The 20,798-nt window shown below is 39.6% G+C and overlaps 1 protein-coding gene across 3 annotated transcripts in view; it reads left to right on the forward strand.

The window, feature by feature from the left end:
- The window catches only part of DNAJC15 (DnaJ heat shock protein family (Hsp40) member C15), an 83,961-nt gene that overhangs the window by 50,982 nt on the left and 12,181 nt on the right, over positions 1 to 20,798 (forward strand). The window contains exon 6 of one of the 3 annotated variants that reach the window (XM_022574908.3): positions 7,060 to 14,144. The exons of the other annotated variants lie outside the window; for them this stretch is intronic. Within the exon in view, the coding sequence (XP_022430616.1) occupies positions 7,060 to 7,130 (71 nt within the window). The 3' untranslated portion in view covers positions 7,131 to 14,144. Of the gene's footprint in view, positions 1 to 7,059; positions 14,145 to 20,798 lie in introns of those variants that run through there. 3 annotated transcript variants of the gene reach the window in all.

A 20,798-nucleotide genomic window follows, 5' to 3' on the forward strand; every position in this document is an offset into this window, starting at 1 on the left:
CTCACATCCCCTGCATCAGAAGGCAGATTCTTTGCCACTGGACCACCAGGGAAGTCCCTAGATCTTTTTTCTTTTTTAACCCAGGAACTTAAAACTATAATTGCTCTCTAAGCACTACTTAAGCTATGGCCTGTAAGTATTTATTTCCCAAATTTGTCCTTGCTATTGATTTCTAATTTCATTCAATTGTGGTTGGAGAACATAATGTATTGTTTCTATCCTTTTAATTTATTGAGGTTTGTTTTATGGCCTATCATATGGTTTCTCCTAGAAAATGTTCCATGTGCACTTGAGAAGAATGTATATTCTGTTGTTGGGTGGAGTGTTCTGTAGATATCTGTTAGGTCTAGTTGGTTTTAAGTGTTGTCCAAGTCTTCTACTTCCTTGTTGATCTTCTGTCTAGTTGTTCTATCCATTATTGAAAGTGGGGCATTAATTCTTATTGTTGAATTGTCTGTTTCTCTGTTCATTTTTCTTAGTTTTCATTTCATATATTTTGGTGCTCTGTTGTTAAGAGCATATATATTTATAGGAACACTTTTTTGTTTTAAACTCTATTTTGTCTCATGAGTATAGCCATTCTAGTTTGTCTGTGGTTGGTGTTTCATGATACCTCTTTTTCCATCCTTTTACTTTCAATCTATTTGTGTTTTTGAATCTAAAGTCTGTCTCCTGTAAACAGCCTTTAGTTGGATCATGTTTTTTTAATCCAACCTGACAACCTAATGACAGATTGGATTGTTTATTCTGTTCACATGTAATTTTATTATTGATATAGTTGGATTTATGTCTGCATTTGCTTTTTAAAAAATATTTATTTATTTGCTGCATTGGGTCTTTGTTGCTGTGTGTGGGCTTTCTCTAGTTGCAGTGAGCAGGGGCTACTCTTCATTGCGATGTGTGGGCTTCTCATTGCGGTGGCTTCTCTTGTTGTGGAGCATGGGCTCTAGGTGCATGGGCTTCGGTAGTTGTGGTGCGTGAGCTTAGTAGTTGTGGCACACAGGCTCTAGAGTGCAGGCTCAGTAGTTGTGGTTCACGGGCTTAGTTGCCCTGCGGCATGTGGGATCTTCCCAGACCAGGGCTTGAACCTGTGTCCCCTGCATTGGCAGGCAGATTCTTAACCACTGTGCCACCAGGGAAGTCCCTGCATTTGCTCTTTGTTTTCAATGTTATGTCTTTTTTACCCCTCTGTTAGTCTTCCTTTATTGCTTTCTTTTGCACTGAATATTTTCTAATGTAGTATTTTGATTTTATTATTTCATTATTCTTGAGGGTTTTTAAAAGTGATTGCTCTAGGGTTTACCATATACATCTTAATTTCTCAGAATCAGCTTCAGATTTATACTAGCTTAATTCTTACAATATATATGGAAATATTACTTCTATATAGCTCTATTCCCATTTTCCCCCTTTTGTGGTATTATTGTTATACACATAACATCTACTAATGTTACAATCTGAACAGTACATTGTTAGAATCATTACTGTCTGCTGTTATTTTCTTAATCTATAACAGCTTTGCTCCTATACACCTTTGTGCTGTTATTAGCATGTGTATTATGCATGTATTATATTTCTGTGTTACAGACCAAACAGTGCATTTTATGCATATTTTTTTACAGTTACCTTTTCAATCAGTTAAGAGAAGAAAGCAAAATAGGCATTTATATTGTCTTTTATAATTACACAGTTACATTTACTAGTGCTCTTTGTATATGTAAATTCAGATTACCATCTGAGGTCACTTTCTTTCAGCCTAAATAATTTCCTTTAGTATTTCTTCTAAAGTGGATCGGTTAACAATAAATTCTTTCAGTTTTTGATTATCTAGGATAGTGTTTATTTCACCTTCATTTCTGAATAACAGCTTTGCTGAATGTATAGCATTCTTGGTCAACAGTTTTTTCTTTGAGGACTTTATGTTATACCACTGCCTTCCTGGCCTCCATTGTTTTTCTGCTAGGTTAGCTTTTTATGTTATTGGGTTCCTTTATAAGTGTCACACTGTCTTTCTCTTGCTACTGTTAAAAGATAAACTGAGGCATATTAAAAATTTTAAGAGTTCGTTTGAGCAAAAATTGATTTGAATTGGGCAGCACCAGTCCGAAAGTGGTTAGGAGCCCTCTAGTGGAAAGATTTTTATAGAGAAGAGGCCAAATCAAACCAAGAAAATTATTTGATTGGCTGTAGCGTAAGCATTTGCTTTACTTGGAAAAGTCTAGTTGGCTGTTTGTGATTAGTTGTACTCAGGTTTTAATTTCTTAATGTGGAGAGATTTACAGCCTTAGGTTTTAATTTGATTATGTAGTCTACTAAGGCATTAAAGCCACCTCCGTCTAGTGGCCTCATTTTTTAATTAATTTAATGCTACCTTCCATATTTTCTCGTCTTTGACTTTTAGCATGTTTTAATGATGTGTGTTTTAGGCCTTATTAAATTTATCCTACTTGGAGTTTGCTGAGCTTCTTGGATGTGTAGGTTATTGTTTTTCAATAAACTTGGGAAATTTTTAGCCAGTATATCTTTAAAGATTGTTTTTTCTCTTTTCCTCTCCTGGTACTCCCATTTCATGTATTTTTATGGATTTTATGATGTCCCACATTTCTCTGAGGCTCTGGTTTTTTCTCCTTCTTTCCTTTTTCTCTCTGATCTTCAGTTTGCATAATCGCAATCATTGTATCTTCAAGTTTGCTCATTCTGTCTTATGCCAGTTCAAATCTACTCTTGAGCCCCTCTAGTGATTTTTTTTTTTTAATTTTAGTTCTGTGAATGTATAATGACTACTTTGGAAACTTTTTCCATAAATCCAGCATTTGGTCCCTCTCAGAGATAGTTTCTGTTGCTACTTTTTTCATGATGTGTGTATGGGTCATACTGTCATACTTGCCTGTTCCTTTACATGCCCTGAAATATTTTGTTGGAAACTGAATATTTTAGATTATGTATTATAGCAGCTTTGGGTATTGGTTTGCCACCCCCCACCCCCCAGGCTAGCTTGTTATTATTATTTGTTTATTAACTGGCTGGATGGTTTTAGTGAAGTAGCCAGAGGTCTTCTCAGCTTGCCTATCCTGGTGTGAAACCACCATGCCTTGTGGGCTGCGAAAAGAGCTGTTGAGGTCCCAGTATTTATTCTAAGGGAGCCATGTCCACGGTAGAGCCTCTGTTCCACTTTCCTGTGACTGAGCCTCAGCACCAGGCAACTGCGAGTAGGAAGAGAAATACGAAGGTCCGTCCTGCTCCTCCCAGAAAGAAAGCCCTCTGTCCAGGAGCTGGGGAGAGATGGAGGCCTGTGTTCCTGCTAGAGCAGTCCAGCATGGAGTCTCTGCCTTGCTGAGCTGGGAGGGGAATAGGAGGGAGCCGTTTACCACAGATTCCTACTGACTTCTCATAGATCTTCTCTAGTAGATTTTTCTTTTTTCTTTTTGTTTTTAAGATCGTTTCTAGAGGTTACAAATGGTTGGGGGTTATTATATAGTTTTCACCAGTTTCACTGGGGAGCAGATCACTGGAACTTATCTGAAGTTCAGAGAAGTCAGTCTCCTATGTGCTTCAATGTGATTTTAACATCTTTCTTTTAAGAAGGGTGGGTGGCTTTTAAGAACCCTTCAAATCAGCAGATGGCAATACTTCTTACTTCTGTCTTACAGATTTGGGATGTAGACATTCATAAGTTTTAACGAGAGTTAAGGAATATATGGATCTGCATAAGGAAGACCCAAGGAAAAAAGGAACTTATATATTCTTAATCCTCACATTGGTGTACTTTCTGTGAAACTCACATTAGTAATAAATTATACAGGCATACCTCAAAGATACTAGGTTCAGTTCCAGACCACTCCAATAAAGCAAATATTGCAGTAAAGCAAGTCACACGAATATTTTGGTTTCCCAGTACATACAAAAGTTATGTTTACACTATACTGTTGTTTGTTAAGTGTGAAATAGCATTATATTTAAAAAACAATGTATGTTCATACCATAATTAAAAAATAAACCTGTTGTAAAAATGGCACTGATAAGACTTACTTGACACAGTGTTGCTGCAAACCTTCAATTGTAAAAGACTCAGTATCTACGAAGTGCAATAAAACAAAGCATGAGAAAACAAGGTATGCCTGTACCTAACTTTGTAACAATTGTTAGTTGTAGAATATTTGCTTATTTTCTCTTGTGCTGGTTAGGATTGTTTTACCCAGATGTTTTGCAGGTATTTATTTTTAAAGCACCCACTCGTAACACACTTGTTTATCCTGTTTTCTGTCTCTCTGGAGTGATTTTACTTTTCTGAAACTGGTACTTGATGCAAGAAAGTAAGGGAATAGTGATTCACCACTTCCTTCTCCCCATCAAGGACACGTCTCCACTCCCTTCTGTGTACTCAGAGCTGTGCTGATAATACAGAGAGATCTAAGACACGATTGCTCTTCAACGTATTTATTATGTAATGAGTAGATAGACATATACTTTAAAAGTAAACCACAAGGCATGATTTCAATCTTCCTAAGAAGGAAGAGGACCTGGGATGGGGTTACCGGCTTGAATAAAGTAGAAAAGGTTTATAACAACCAAATGTTCAACATGGTAGGAATTTAATAAGCAAAGAAGTTTGTAAAGAGAGTGAGAGACAGTGTGGTGTGGGATTCCTGGGAATCCTGACTCCACCTCATTTTAACTCTGTGGCTAGTGTTGGGCAAGTAACTAAACTTTTTTGTGATTCAGTTTTCTTTATGTAATGAAAATAAGAATTGAGCAACTACAAAGGATAGTTGGAGGAACCAAATGAAATACTATATTAGAATAATGCCTAGTTACTATGCTCATCACAGTGGTTTTGATCGTGGACTTGCTGAGCCCCAGTTATTTTTGGACAGTATGAATTGATAGTGTCATCAAACTTCATTGAGGTCAATTGTATATCCAGTGTTAGTTTTTCGATAAATTTTTTTTTATTAATTATTTTTTTCATTTTTGGCTACGTTGGGTCTTCGTTGCTATGTGCTGGCTTTCTCTAGTTGCAGTGAGCGAGGGCTACTCTTCGTTGTGGTGCGGTGGCTTCTCTTGCTGCGGCACACAGGCTCTAGGCGCGTGGGCTTCAGTAGTTGTGGCAGGTGGGCTCAGTAGTTGTGGCTCGTGGGCTCTAGAGCACAGGCTTCAGTAGTTGTGGCACACAGGCTCTAGAGCACAGGCTCAGTAATTGTGGCTCACGGGCCCAGTTGCTCCACGGCATGTGGGCTCTTCCCAGACCAGGGCTCGAGCCAGTGTCCCCTGCATTGGCAGGCAGATTCTCAACCACTGCGCCACCAGGGAAGCCCAGAGGGTGAGTATTCTAATTAAATGGAATCCAGATGATTCCCCCAAGAAACCTGAGCAGGATCAAAAGATTCAAAACTGTATTGTTTCCATTAAATAAAGGATATGTATCCTATATATTTTGTATTAGTCAAGATTCAGTGCCAGAAACCAGAGGTTTTAAGCAGGAGAGCATTTAGTGCAGGGAATGAATGGTTACAAATTGTTGGAAGGTCTAAAGGAGTACATTTTAGACTTGGCTTACAAGAATGGCTCCCCTAGTAATTACAGAGCTGCTCTGTCAGGAGAGCTACTCATTGACTACCTCATGGACTGCCACTAGAACTTTAAGGAAAGCACAGCTGCGGCCATCACTACACCATGATTTCACTTGCTAGCAGCAGTAACAAAGAGGCCCAGCAAGAAAACCTTTCTCTTTAGCCTTTCACATCTCACAAGACTGCCTCTCATTGATAGATCCTAATTTGAATCAAACACTACTTGAAGAGAATATAGGAATCGTAGTTTTAGGCTTAGGGCCTTTTCCAAGTTTTAGGAAGGTAGAATGAGTGCCGAACCCAAAGTTTCTGCCATGCACATAATTGAGAAGTCCAGTGTCCCCCTCATTAAAAGAGGGTGAAGGGTAATTCAATGTTATTCTGAATAAACTGTCAATTTTTTCCCTCTGACATTGCCATCAATAAATATAATGTTTAATGAGACTTTCGATCTTCCATGCCTTTGATTTTTTTTCTTTCTGCTAAATGAGCATGTTATGGCCAGTGATTTAAATATCCAGAATTCATATCAATCAATTAAAGGTTATGTTTGAGTTCAATTAATATTTTGGTAGTTGTTGAGGATATACAGGATGCCTGGCATTACATTGGTAACTCTCAAAATTTAACCAGCTTGTTACCAAGATTGACATTACCTAATTCTGAGATCATTTTCAAAGATAATCCTGAAGTCAGTTTATTTCAGAGTCAAGTGCATATGGAAACTTGCATCAATTTCATTTGTAATTCTTATTGTATATTCAAGGGCACTCTGTGATATAATCCGTAAGTGTTTATAGTGATTCAGATCTTGATGTGAAAATGTCAGTGATATCTTCAAGGGTAAAAAACTAAATATAGCTCCTTCAGCATTGCCCTTATGCTGTTCTGTTTCCCTGCTTTCTTCCCCCCCACCGCCTTTTTTTTTTTCTTTTTCCTTTTTAAAGTGGGTGGTATGATATCAGTAAAAGGCCTGGATAAAGTCAGGACAATATACACACCAGTGCTATCTAGATGTTTTTGGTTTGTTGTGAGCTATTGAGGTCTTATGATGTTTTCAACAGCTGTAGATCATTTGTACTCAAGGGGAGAAAAAAAATAAAAACAAACACAAAGGGACTGGTGAACTGTAATATGATTGTTAGTTCTAGTGTTAAGCAATGAAAGTGTTCAGGACTAGAAGTTAGAAGGCGTATGGTGCTTAAATAGCTTTAACGTGACAGTTCTGGGGCCAGTATTTTTGTATGTCAAAAAGCGTCTGTTTGTGATTTATAATGATTCTGAGTTTGAAATTCACCTCAGTTTTCCTCTTGCTCTTTGCATTAGCAGTAATTCATTGTGAAGAACTCTAAAAAAGAACTGACAATTTTATTTTAGGGCACAGTGACTCTAAGTCTGTACTCCATAAGTATTATATTTCATTTGAGACTTTAAAAACTGTCAATAATGAAGTGTGTTTTAATCCATTTACTTTTCTTTGTCCTCTCAGGTGGATCTCCTTACTTAGCAACCAAAATTAATGAAGCAAAAGACTTGCTAGAAGCAGCCACCAAACATTGATTGATGCTCAAGGACCACTCTGAAGGAGAAAAAGGGGGACCTTATAAAAAATGCCCTGCAAGTTAATCTAAATCATTACCTTCATAATTTTCATACATGTAGTGACCACAATCATTTCTTCCACTACTAAGCTATATAATAATAAAAGATGAACAGTCCATCTTTGTTTTATCTTTCAGAGGAACACGTTAAAATTCAATCACTGATCTTTCCCCCTTATTTTCTTCCTCTCTCTGATAGTCATACATTTTAAGACTTCTGTTAGTTCCGAATTCCTCCCACCCCACCCCCACTAACCCCCATACAAGTATAATCATCGCTAATATAATTGGAATTTGTGAGCGATGGGTAGAAAGTTTCTTGCTGCTTATATTTATGTTGTCCCTTGTTTCCTCAGAGGAATTTAGTACTCTGCCTATGTAAGGTGCTTTAAATATTTTGAGACGAAACACTGACTGCCATCCCAGGGAAGTGATTTGAAAGTTGATTGAATTTACTAAATGGTGTTTTGTAAAGCAGTGGTTAGGAAAGAACTCTGCTCTCCCTGAGACCCTATAGCTGAAGCATGAGAACTTGGAGAGCAACTAAAATGATTGAAGGTTTACAAAATGAGCCCTGTGAGGAAAGCCTGAAAAGAGCTGGGAGAAGTCTGAGGGATTTGTATTTAATTATAGTCTTCTGGTACTGTATATTTATTCAATTATTCATTCTACAAATATTTATTAACCACCTGTAACATGTGAGGCACTGTAAGGTTCCTTGAGAGTTACAGGTGTGAACCAGTCATGGATCGTGACCCAAAGGGACTTACAGTTAGGGAAAAGATAAAACACACAAATACTATTTGAGAGGCAGTGCTAAAGAAGTTCAAAAAAAGAAAACAATATTTTAAATTGAGCATCAGGGGGAGCTTCATAGAATCACAAGTAGCATAGACCTTGGCTTTAAAAACAATGAGATATACCATATGATTGGTGACTCTTTTGTTTCCCCTGAGATCAGTCACAATTAGCAGAAATGGGATGTATTAGTTAGTTTGATTAGAGTGCAGGGTTTCTCCAAAGCAGGGGATGAACACATGGTCTGGAACTCCTGGCCCTGAAATGTACAGCGTGTTAAATTATTTTCTCAAAACAGCCCCTGGTCATCATCACTTTACTATTCTAAAAATGAGAAAAGAGACTCAGAGGCAGAATACCAGCATTATTTTCTAGTACTCCTTCACAACCCTGGGTTCATCCCAGATAAGCTGAACTATTGTATTTCATCTATCTTAAAATGCTTTCTTAATATTCTAGACATATTTTTCAATTTATCACATCCTGTAGTGGGGGAGTTTTCTTTTTCTTTTTTTTTTCTTAACATCTTTACTGGAGTATAATTGCTTTAAAATGGTGTGTTAGTTTCTCTGTATAACAAAGTGAATCAGCTATACATATATCCCCATATCTCCTCCCTCTTGCATCTCCCTCTCTCCCACCCACCCTGTGCCTGTGGTCACAAAGCACCGAGCTGATCTCCCTGTGCTATGTGGCTGCTTCCCACTAGCTATCTGTTTTACACTTGATAGTGCATATTTGTCCATGCCAATCTCTCACTTCGTCCCAGCTTACCCTTCCCCCTCCCCGTGTCCTCAAGTCCATTCTCTACGTCTGTGGCTTTATTCCTGTCCTACCCCTAGGTTCTTTAGAACCTTTTTTTTTTCTGTTTAGATGCCATATATATGTGTTAGTATATGGTATTTGTTTTTCTCTTTGTGACTTACTTCACTCTGTGACAGACTCTAGGTCCATCCACCTCACTACAAATATCTCAATTTCGTTTCCTTTTATACCTGAGTAATATTCCATTGTATATATATATATTCCATCTTCTTTACCCATTCATCTGCTGATGGACACTTAGGTTGCTTCCATGTCCTGGCTATTGTAAATAGAACTGCAATGAACATTTTGGTACATGACTCTTTTTGAATTATGGTTTTCTCACGGTATATGCCCAGTAGTGGGATTGCTGGGTCGTATGGTAGTTCTATTTTTACTTTTTTAAGGAACCTCCATAGTGGCTGTATCAATTTACATTCCCATCAGCAGTGCAAGAGGGTCCTCTATTCTCCAAACCCTGTCCAGCATTTATTATTTGTAGATCTTTTGATGGCCATGCTGACTGGTGTGAGGTGATACTCATTGTAGTTTTGATTTGCATTTCTCTAATGATTAGTGATGTTGAGCATCCTTTCATGTGTTTGTTAGCAATCTGTATATCTTCTTTGGAGAAATGTCTATTTAGGTCTTCTGCCCATTTTTGGATTGGATTGTTTGTTTTTTTGATACTGAGCTGCATGAGCTGCTTCTATATTTTGGAGATTAATCCTTTGTCAGTTGCTTCATTTGCAAATATTTTCTCCCATTCTGAGGGTTGTCTTTTCATCTTGTTTATGGTTTCCCTTGCTGTGCAAAGGTTTGAAGTTTCATTAGGTCCCATTTGTTTATTTTTGTTTTTATTTCTATTTCTCCAGGAGGTGGGTCAAAACGGATCTTGCTATGATTTATGTCATAGAGTGTTCTGCCTATGTTTTTCTCTAAGAGTTTGATAGTGTTTGGCCTTATATTTAGGTCTTTAATCCCTTTTGAGTTTATTTTTGTGTACAGTGTTAAGGAGTATTCTAATTTCATTCTTTTACATGTAGCTGTCCAGTTTTCCCAGCACCACTTATTGAAGAGGCTGTCTTTTCTCCATTTTGTATTCTTGCCTCCTTCATCATACATTAGTTGACCACAGGTGCGTGGGTTTATCTCTGGGCTTTCTATCCTGTTCCATCGATCTATATTTCTGTTTTTGTGCCAGTACCATACTGTCTTCATTACTGTAGCTTTATGGTATAGTCTGAAGTCTGGGAGCCTGATTCCTCCAGCTCCGTTTTTCTTTCTCAAGATTGCTTTGGCTATTCGGGGTCTTTTGTGTTTCCATACATATTGTGCAACTTTTTGTTCTAGTTCTGTGAAAAATGCCATTGGTAGTTTGATAGGGATTGCATTGAATCTGTAGATTGCTTTGGGTAGTATAGCCATTTTCACAATGTTGATTCTTCCAATCCAAGAACATGGTATATGTCTCCATCTGTTGGTATCATCTTTAATTTCTTTCATCAGTGTCTTATAGTTTTCTGCATACAGGTCTTTTGTCTCCTTAGGGAGGTTTATTCCTAGGTATTTTATTCATTTTGTTGTAATGGTAAATGGGAGTGTTTCCTTAATTTCTCTTTCGGTTTTTTCATCATTAGCGTATAGGAATGAAAGAGGCTTCTGTGCATTAATTTTGTATCCTGCTACTTTACCAGATTTATTGATCACCTCTGGTAGTTTTCTGGTAGCATCTTTAGGATTCTCTATGTATAGTATCATGTCATCTGCAAACAGTGACAGTTTTACTTCTTTTCTGAATAGGATTCCTTTTACTTCTTTTTCTTCTCTGATTGCTGTGGCTAAAACTTCCAAAACTATGTTGAATAATAGTGGTGAGAGTGGGAAACCTTGTCTTGTTCCTCATCTTAGAGGAAATGGTTTCAGTTTTTCACCATTGAGGACGATGTTGGCTGTGGGTTTGTAATATGGCCTTTATTATGTTGAGGTAAGTTCCCTCTGTGCCTACTTTCTGGAGGGTTTTTGTCATAAATGGGTGTTGAATTTTGTCAAAAGCTTTTTCTGCATCTATTGAGATGATCATATGGTTTTTCTCCTTCAGTTTGTTAATATGGTGTGTCACATTGATTGATTTGCATATGTTGAAGAATCCTTGCATTCCTGGGATAAACCCCACTTGATCATGGTGTATGATACTTTTAATGTTCTGTTGGAGTCTGTTCGCTAGTATTTTGTTGAGGATTTTTGCATCTATGTTCATCAGTGATATTGATCTGTAGTTTTCTTTCCTTGTGATATCTTTGTCTGGTTTTGGTATCAGTTTGATGGTGGCCTCCTAGAATGAGTTTGGGAGTGTTCCTACCCTCTACTATGTTTTGGAAGTTTGAGAAGGATAGGTGTTAGCTCTTCTCTAAATGTTTGAAAGAATTCCCCTGTGAAGCTATCTGGTCCTGGGCTTTTGTTTGTTGGAAGATTTTTAATCACAGTCTCAATTTCAGTGCTTGTGATTGGTCTGCTTATATTTTCTATTTCTTCTTGGTTCAGTCTCGGAAGGTTGTGCTTTTCTAAGAATTTGTCCGTTTCTTCCAGTTTGTCCATTTTACTGGCATATAGTTGCTTGTAGTAATCTCTCACGGCCCTTTGTGTTTAAGCAGTGTCATTTGTTACTTCTTCTTTTTCATTTCTAATTCTATTGATTTGAGTCTTCTCCCTTTTTTTCTTGATGAGTCTGGCTAATGGTTTATCAATTTTGTTTATCTTCCCAAAGAACCAGCTTTTAATTCTATTGCTCTTTGGTATCATTTCCTTAATTTCCTTTTCATTTACTTCTGATCTGATCTTTATGATTTTTTTCCTTCTGCTAACTTTGGCAGTTTTTTGTTCTTCTTTCTGTAATTGCTTTAGGTGTAAGATCAGGCTGTTTATTTGAGATGTTTCTTGTTTCTTGAGGTAGGACTGTATTGCTATAAACTTCCCTCTTAGAACTGCTTTTGCTGCATCCCATAGGTTTTGGGTCATCGTGTTTCCATTGTCATTTGTTTCTAGGTATTTTTTGATTTCCTCTGATTTCTTCAGTGATCTCTTGGTTATTTAGTAGTGTATTGTTTAGCCTCCATGTATTTGTATTTTTTACAGTTTTTTCCTGTAATCGATATCTAGTCTCATAGCGTTGTGGTCAGAAAAGATACTTGATAAAATTTCAATTTTCTTAAATTTACCAAGGCTTGATTTGTGACCCAAGATATGATCTATCCTGAAGAATGTTCCATGAGCACTTGAGAAGAAAGTGTATTCTGTTGTTTTTGGATGGAATGTCATATAAACATCAATTAAATCCATCTTGTTTAAAGTATCATTTAAAGCTTGTGTTTCTTTATTTATTTTTATTTTGGATGATCTGTCCATTGGTGAAAGTGGGGTGTTAAAGTCCCCTAGTATGATTGTGTGTTACTTTCGATTTCCCATTCTATGGCTGTTAGCATTTGTCTTATATATTCAGGTGCTCCTATGTTGCCTGCATAAATGTTTACAATTGTTCTATCTCTTCTTGGATTGATCGCTTGATCTTATGTAGTGTCCATCTTTGTCTCTTGTAATAGTCTTTATTTTAAAGTCTGTTTTGTCTGATATGAGAATTGCTACTCCAGCTTTCTTTTGATTTCCATTTGCGTGGAATATCTTTTTCCATCCCCTCACTTTCAGTCTGTATGGGTCCCTAGGTCTGAAGTGGGTGTCTTATAGAAGCATATATGTGGGTCTTGTTTTTGCATCCATTCAGCGAGCCTGTGTCTTTTGGTTGGAGCACTTAATCCATTTAACGTGATTATCGATAATGTATGTTCCTATTACCATTTTCTTAATTGTTTTGGGTTTGTTATTGTAGGTCTTTTCCTTCTCTTGTGTTTCCTGCCTAGAGAAGTTCCTTTAGCATTTGTTGTAAAGTTGGTTTGGTGGTGCTGAATTCTCTTAGGTTTTGCGTGTCTGTAAAGGTTTTAATTTCTCCATCAAATCTGAATCAGATTCTTGCTGTGTAGAGTCATCTTGGTTGCAGGTTTTTCTCCTTCATCACTTTAAATATGTCCTGCCAGTCCCTTCTGGCTTGCAGAGTTTCTGCTGAAAGATCAGCTGTTAACCTTATGGGGATTCCCTTGTATGTTATTTGTTGTTTTTACCTTGCTGCTTTTAATATTTTTTTCTTTCTATTTAATTTTTGATAGTTTGATTAATATGTGTCTTGGCGTGTTTCTCCTTGGATTTATCCTGTATGGGACTCTCTGTGCTTCCTGGAGTTGATTGACTATTTCCTTTCCCGTATTAGGGAAGTTTTCAACTATAATCTCCTCTAATATTTCCTCAGTCCCTTTCTTTTTCTCTTCTTCTTCTGGGACCCCTATAATTCGAATGTTGGTGTGTTTAATGTTGTCCCAGAGGTCTCTGAGAATGTCCTCAATTCTTTCCATTCTTTTTTCGTTATTCTGCTCTACAGTAGTTATTTCCAGTAATTTATCTTCCAGGTCCCTTATGTGTTCTTCTGCCTCAGTTATTCTGCTATTCATTCCTTCTAGAGAATTTTAATTTCATTTATTGTGTTGTTCATCATTGTTTGTTTGCTCTTTAGTTCTTCTAGGTCCTTGTTAAACGTTTCTTGTATTTTCTCCATTCTATTCGCAATATTTTGGATCATGTTTACTATCATTACTCTGAATTCTTTTTCAGGTAAACTGCCTGTTTCCTCTTCAATTGTTAGGTCTGGTGAGTTTTTACCTTGCTCCTTCATCTGCTGTGTATTTCTCTGTCTTCTCATTTTGCTTAACTTACTGTGTTTGGGGTCTCCTTTTCGCAGTCTGCAGGTTTGTAGTTCCCGTTGGTTTTGGTGTCTGCCCCCAGTGGCTAAGGTTGGTTCAGTGTGTTGTGTAGGCTTCCTGGTGGAGGGGACTGGTACCTGTGTTCTGGTGGATGAGTCTGGATCTTGTTTTTCTGGTGGGCAGGACCGCATCCGGTGGTGTGTTTTGGGGTTTCTGTGACCTTATTATGATTTTAGGCAGCCTCTCTGCTAATGGGTGGGGTTGTGTTCCTGTCTTGCTGTTTGTTTGGCATAGGGTGTCTGGCACTGGTCGCTGAGTGGAGCTGGGTCTTAGAATTGAGATGGAGATCTCTAGGAGAGCTTTCGCTGTTTGCTATTTGGAGCCGGGAGGTCTCTGGCGGACCAGTGTTCCTGAACTCGGCTCTCCCACCTCAGAGGCACAGGCCTGACACCCGGCTGGAGCACCAAGACACTGTCAGCCACTCGGCTGAGAAGAAAAGGGAGAGAGAGAGAGGGAGCAGAGAGAGAGGGAGAGAAAAAGAAAAAGGAAGGAAGGAAGGAAGGAAGGAGGGAAGGAAGAAAAGAGCAACCAAACCACAAAAAACAAATCTACCAATTATAATAAACGCTAAATACTAAACTAAGATAAACATAAAAATAGAAATAAATTAGGTGCAGAAAGCAAACCCTAAGCCTGCAGTTGCTCCCAAAGTCCACCACCTCAATTTTGGGATGATTCATTGTTTATTCAGGTATCCCACAGATGCAGCGTACGTCAAGTTGATTGTGGAGGTTTAGTCCACTGTTTCTGGGGCTGCTGGGAGAAATTTCCCTTTTTCTTCTGTGTTTGCATAGCTCCTGGGGTTCAGCTTTGGATTTAGCCCTGCGTGTGCGTGTAGGTCACCTGAGGGCGTCTGTTCCTGCCCAGACAGGACGGGGTTAAAGTAGCAGCTCCCAGCCCCGCCCACCCCTTTGGGTGAGCAGACAAGCCTCTCAGGCTGCTGAGTGCCGGTCAGCACCTATCCTCTGTGTGGGAATCTCCCTGCTTTGCCCTCCGCACCCCTGTTGCTGTGCTCTCCTCCATGGCTCCGAAGCTTCCCCTCCGCCACCCCTCGTCTCCACCAGTGAAGGAGCTTCCTAATGTGTGGAAACCTTTCCTCCTTCACAGCTCCCTCCCACTGGTGCAGGTCCCGTCCCTATTCTTTTGTCTCGGTTTTTTCTTTTTTTCCTTTTGCCCTACCCAGGTACGTGCGAGTTTCTTGCCTTTTGGGAAGTCTGAGGTCTTCTGCCAGCGTTCAGTAGGTGTTCTGTAGGAGTTGTTCCACGTTTAGATGTATTTCTGATGTATTTGTTGGGAGGAAGGTGAGCTCCACATCTTAACTCCTCCATCTTGAAGCTCTCCAGTGGGGAAGTTTTCAACGTTGGCAATATTGACTTATTGAGCTGAATAATTTCTCTTTATGGGGCGCTCTCCTGCACATGGCAGGATGATTAGCAACAAGGGGCCTGTACCTATGAAAGGCCAGTAGCACCCCCTCAGTTGTGAGAATCAAAAATGTTTGTGAATGTTGCCAAATGTTCCTTGGAGGGCAAAATTGCCCTGGGTGGAGAGCTACTGCTGTAAATGTTAACTATGTCTTTTTTTCTTTTTATAAATTTATTTATTTATTTTTGGCCGCATTGGGTCTTCGTTGCTGCACGCGGGCTTTTCTCTAGTTGTGGCGAGCAGAGGCTACTCTTTGTTGCAGTGTGCAGGCTTGTCATTGGGGTGGCTTCTCTTGTTCCAGAGCATGGGCTCTAGATGCACGGGCTTCAGTAGTTGTGGCTCAAGGGCTCTAGAGCTCAGGCTCAGTAGTTGTGGCGCACAGGCTTAGTTGCTCTGCAGTATGTGGGATCTTCCCGGACTACGAATCGAGCCTGTGTCCCCTGCATTGGCAGGTGGATTCTTAACCACTGCACCACCAGGGTAATCTGACTGTGTTTTCTTTTGGTACGTAAAATTATGAATGGCTGACTTAATTGATTGATTCTTAGAGTCACTGAAATATGGTTCTTAAAATCCCCCTGTGTGTCCTAATTTTCTTGTGCTTCAGTATTTTTTTTTTTTCTGCTCACTGTTACCCCTGTACCTCAAAAACCCTCCTAATTCTCCACATGCCCAAAGCCTCAGTATAGTTTAAGGCCAAGCTAAAATCTCTATCCCTCCTTTTCTGGTGCTTCTAGCAAAAGCAATATCATGAATCATCAGTTCTTTGAGAGCAGGGACCATATCTGTCTTGGTCACTGCTACACTGGCAGCCAATAAATATTTCTTTAATGAATGAATAAATTCCCACAGCACTTTATTCCTCACTTATGGTACCTTGTGAAACAACTCTTTGTGTAACATGACTTATTTCTTCTACAAAAGTGCAAGAGCCTTTAGAGCAAGAATCTTGTCGTTCGTCTTTGTAACCTCTTTAGTGTGGAGCACTTGGCACTTAGTAGACATCATAAAGTTGTAAGTACTAAAAAAATGTTGTTTTCTGAATACTATGCTTCAAAAAATGTTACCACTGATTTTGAAAGTTATGCTAAGCAATATTGGGGTACCCTCAGGACATACCTGTTAATTGACATCATTTTCTTCTCCGTACTGTATTCATGAAAATTTGAGTCCCCAGCATTAGTTTGGAATTTCCTTCATTCTGTTCTCATTTATCTGCTGAGCATGTGCCCAAGAGACAGATCTGATTTTGAATACCATCTTCCTATCACATGATCTTGGGCAATTAATCTGCAAGTCTTATAATTGCATCATCTATAAAATAGAGAAAATAAGAATCCTATCTAAAAAGGTTGTTATAGGGAATAAGGTTGTATAAAGCATTTAGTCATATAGCAAGTGCTCAAAAAATATAATTATTCCTTCTTTCAGTGTCCCATCTGGTAGAATACCTTGAATTAAGGTTTGGTGTGCCAGTAATCATTTATTTTACTCTTGAATCTGCAGTTTGGTTAATGCATGGTGGAGACAGCTCATCTCCATTCCATGCAGCATCAGCTGGGGCTGTTGGCTTGGAGGTTAACCGGGGGTGTTGGCCTGGAGCCTCAGTTCCTTTGTACAGAGGTTTCTACCCGGAGCTACTAGGGCATCATCACACCACAGCAGCTGCAGTCTAAGAGACAGGAAGTGGAAGCTGCCAACTCAACCTGGGTCTGAAAACGGGCAGTTTTAATGGAAAACTCTTTCATGGAGCCCCCTAGATTCAAAGGGAGAGGATACAGAGGATTGTGAAAGAATGAGGGGCCATCTTTAATATGTAGCAGGGCAGGGTCTGGATTGTTTACCCCCTTAATCAAATCAGTTAAGGCATTGTCTTTATTTATTTATTTTTAAGTTTTGGCCTTGCAGTGTGGCATGTGGGATCTTAGTTCCCCGACCAGGGATCAAACCCGCGCTCCCTGCATTGGAAGCACGGAGTCTTAACCACTGGACCGCCAGGGAAGTCCCAGCATTGCCTTTAAAAAATTCTTCAGGAATGTAGAATTTAAGTTCAACTAGCTGGTGTAGTTTCAGATGATACAACTATTTTTTTAGGTAGATATTAATTCGGTGCTCAGTCTCTAAAAGGCGGAATACTTATAAAATTGGATAAACAGCTACCCACTCAACTCCTTATTATCTGTAAAAAGCTTATTTGAATGGTTACCTATCTAAAGTAAAGATTGCTTTTATGTATTTGCTGTCATTGCATATTCTTCTTAATTAAGTTCTTTATTGATGTTGCAGTTTCTGTTTATTCTTTTTTTTTTTTTGCGGTACGCGGGCCTCTCACTGTTGTGGCCTCTCCCGTTGCGGAGCAACAGGCTCCGGACGCGCAGGCTCAGCGGCCATGGCTCACGGGCCCAGCCGCTCCACGGCATGTGGGATCTTCCCGGAGCGGGGCACGAACCCGTGTCCCCTGCATCGGCAGGCGGACTCTCAACCACTGTGCCATCAGGGAAGCCCGTTTCTGTTTATTCTTACATCTTAGATGCAATCTGAGGGATTAGGAAAGACCTTTTAAAAACAAAGCAGTTACTTCCCAGATTCCAGAGAAAGTGTAAGTCAAGCAGACAGTTAATTAAAGGGGAGCACAGAATGCCATTTACAGTACAGTTGATGGTGCCAGTCTCCAGCATGAAGTCAAAAGTGGAGAGAAGTTGGGCTTCCCTGGTGGTGCAGTGGATAAGAATCTGCCTGCCAGTGCAGGGGACACAGGTTTGATCCCTGGTCCAGGAAGATCCCACATGCCACGGAGCAGCTAAGCCCATGTGCCACAACTACTGGGCCTGCGCTCTAGAGCCTGCGAGCCACAACTACTGAAGCCCGTGCGCCTGCAGCCCATACTCCGCAACAAGAGAAGCCACTGCAATGAGAAGCCCACGCACCGCAACGAAGAGGAGCCCCCGCTCGCCGCAATTAGAGAAATCCCGTGCACAGCAACGAAGACCTAACACAGCCAAAAATAAAAATCAATAAATAATTAATTAATTACCAAAAAAAAAAGTGGAGAGAAGTTTAGTAAGGAAAAAAGTATGTTCACTGAGGGAGACATTGTTTTATTTAATCTTCAAGTCATTTCCTTTATTTAGTTTGAAGTGCATTTTGGTTATTCAGCAAATATTGAATACTTACTATATCAGGCAGTAAAGATACAAAATAGGTTCATCCTTAAAATGTGTTGTATACTCAAACTAAATAGAAGAACAAAACAGATTCTTAAATATAGAGAACTTTTTTTTTCCTGATACTTTTGAATTAAGAAATATTAAGGGTTGTATTATTGGGTATGCTTGTGATTACCCAGCAGGGTCATAAGAAATAACATACTTTATCCAAGTATAGATATCCTCTGCTTGTCATGGGGGACCTTGAAAGAGCTTCTCATGATGAATCTGCAACACATTTGGCAATTAGCTTAAGGTAGTTTAATGACATTTGTGGGGGAAGATGAATTAGCCAGGCCCTTAATGTCAAAAAATATGAAGTTTCTATGACTCAACCCACTTAGGATGAGCTACAGAGGCTGCAGCAAGAAGTGAAATATACTAGGAGGCCGGCTCATTTGGCACAGTGGGAGCCACACCATTCACAGAGACTCTGCACCTTGCCCAGCACCTCCTGGACAAAGGCCTCTGGCTACAAGGAGGATTTAATGGCAGTGAGTAAATGTGTCAGCACTGAGCCTCCCTCCTAGTGGAAAAAGAGCATATCCAACGAGCATATCCTGTTAACACTAGGTCAGTGTCATCTACTTGTCAAAAATATGCCATGAATTAGGAGCCAACATTTTATTTATGGTGGAGTTAGACACATTAGGAGGTTAGATGATTTATTAGTTGGAAAAGTTGAGAAGGTTCTCTGGACTCGTTTTTTAGGTGGTATCTAAGTGATCTGGATCACTGCCCACTAGTGAAATTGCTGGGTATGGTAGACAAAGAAAATGTTCCTTCTAATAATTTTTATGAGCTCTGTAGCTCCTGTTCCCAGCCGAGTGCGCTTTTCCCTTTTTTTTTATTGTTGCTGAGCAAAGAATTTATAAAAAGCTTTTTCTTCCTTTTTTTTTTTTTTATTAAAAGCCCTGCTCAATTGAAATGGAAGTTCATTAAGTAGTGTTCATTTCTCTTCCTGTCGTAATAACCCTGTCCCCCTCCGCTCTATTCAGCAGTGCCTGGCAGCACTGGCCAACGTTTTAAGTCTGAACAGACTGTTACATAGATATAGATTTGCAGTCTCCAACATCAAGAGGGAGTTCAGTGCCACATGGGCAGAACGTGATCACTCAGGCTAGATGTCAACCGTAAATTTCAAATTAGCCCCTCACCTTAGAGGGGCAAATGCCCTGGACAATTAAATCAGCCGTCGGGAACTGCTGTGCCAAGCAGCCTGCCTGCGTTCTCCCTCTTAATTTTCATGGCACCCCTGAGAGGCAGCTGCTATTTCTGTGCCCATTTTAGAGATGAAGAGACAAAGGCCCAGAGGAGCTTAGGAACTTTGCCAAGAATACACAGCTAGTAAGAGGTGGGACTGGAATCCGAGTCCAGTTTGGCTTGACTCTAAAGCCCATGTGCTTTACCTTTACTGCACTAATTGTAGACAGTGCAGGAATCATGGTAGAATTAACGGGGCTTGCGTGGCTCTCGGCTCCTCTTTTGACAGCTGTACCCTTGGGTTATAATTTGGGAACTGGGTTTATGGCAGGATGCAGTGTCACTTGGCATGAGCAAGGAGTCCCTAATGTCCTTCCTTCTGCTCCAGAAGCCTGTGATGTCCATCTGACCACTCATAGCGAAAGTTCAGTCGTAGAGTTTAGCAGTGTGAGCTTCTCTGACTTAGAGTGTGGCTGGAGGAAACTTTGTTGAGATTTTATTTGAAACACTGCTGGGTAAGAGCTTTCAAGGAGAACATCTAGAGCAAGGTTCAGAAAACAGCTCATGAAAGTGAAGCAGCAGATCTTGGGGAGAGAAATGGAGAAATTACTCGGTATAATACAGATGAGAATAAGAAGCCTGCATTTACTGAAAGAAGTAAGAGAGGCAATGAAAAAAATTAAGGTTAAAAAGAGAGAGAACTGAAATAAAAAGAGGTAACTTGCATTTGAAAGGAAATTGAGTGCTCAGAAGAATTTTTGAAAATTGCTTTCCAGTATTTCCAAGTGTGGACTGGGTTATTGGTTCAAGCCATGCTTTTATGCCAGATTCCAAAATTAAATTTTGCACAGAGCGTTGTCTAATAGAACCCATAGAACTGTAGTCACCAACCTAAGACTGGGTCTTTTTTTTTTTTTTTTACATCTTTATTGGAGTATAATTGCTTTACAGTGGTGTGTTAGTTTCTGCTTTATAACAAAGTGAATCAGTTATACATATACATATGTTCCCATATCTCTTCCCTCTTGAGTCTCCCTCCCTCCCACCCTCCCTATCCCACCCCTCCAGGCGGTCACAAAGCACCGAGCTGATCTCCCTGTGCTATGTGGCTGCTTCCCACTAGCTATCTACCTTACGTTTGGTAGTGTATATATGTCCATGCCTCTCTCTCACTTTGTCACAGCTTACCCTTCCCCCTCCCCATATCCTCAAGTCCATTCTCTAGTAGGTCTGTGTCTTTATTCCTGTAAGACTGGGTCTTTAAGGTTGTCACGTAACTCTCTGTTCTTTCACCTGCTCTAATCAAGTGGTGAAAAGGTTTAACTC

Source organism: Delphinapterus leucas, chromosome 18 (assembly GCF_059928025.1).
Source record: "Delphinapterus leucas isolate spDelLeu-1000000601 "Yukka" chromosome 18, BTC_Dleu_Yukka2, whole genome shotgun sequence".
Lineage (NCBI taxonomy): Eukaryota > Metazoa > Chordata > Mammalia > Artiodactyla > Monodontidae > Delphinapterus > Delphinapterus leucas.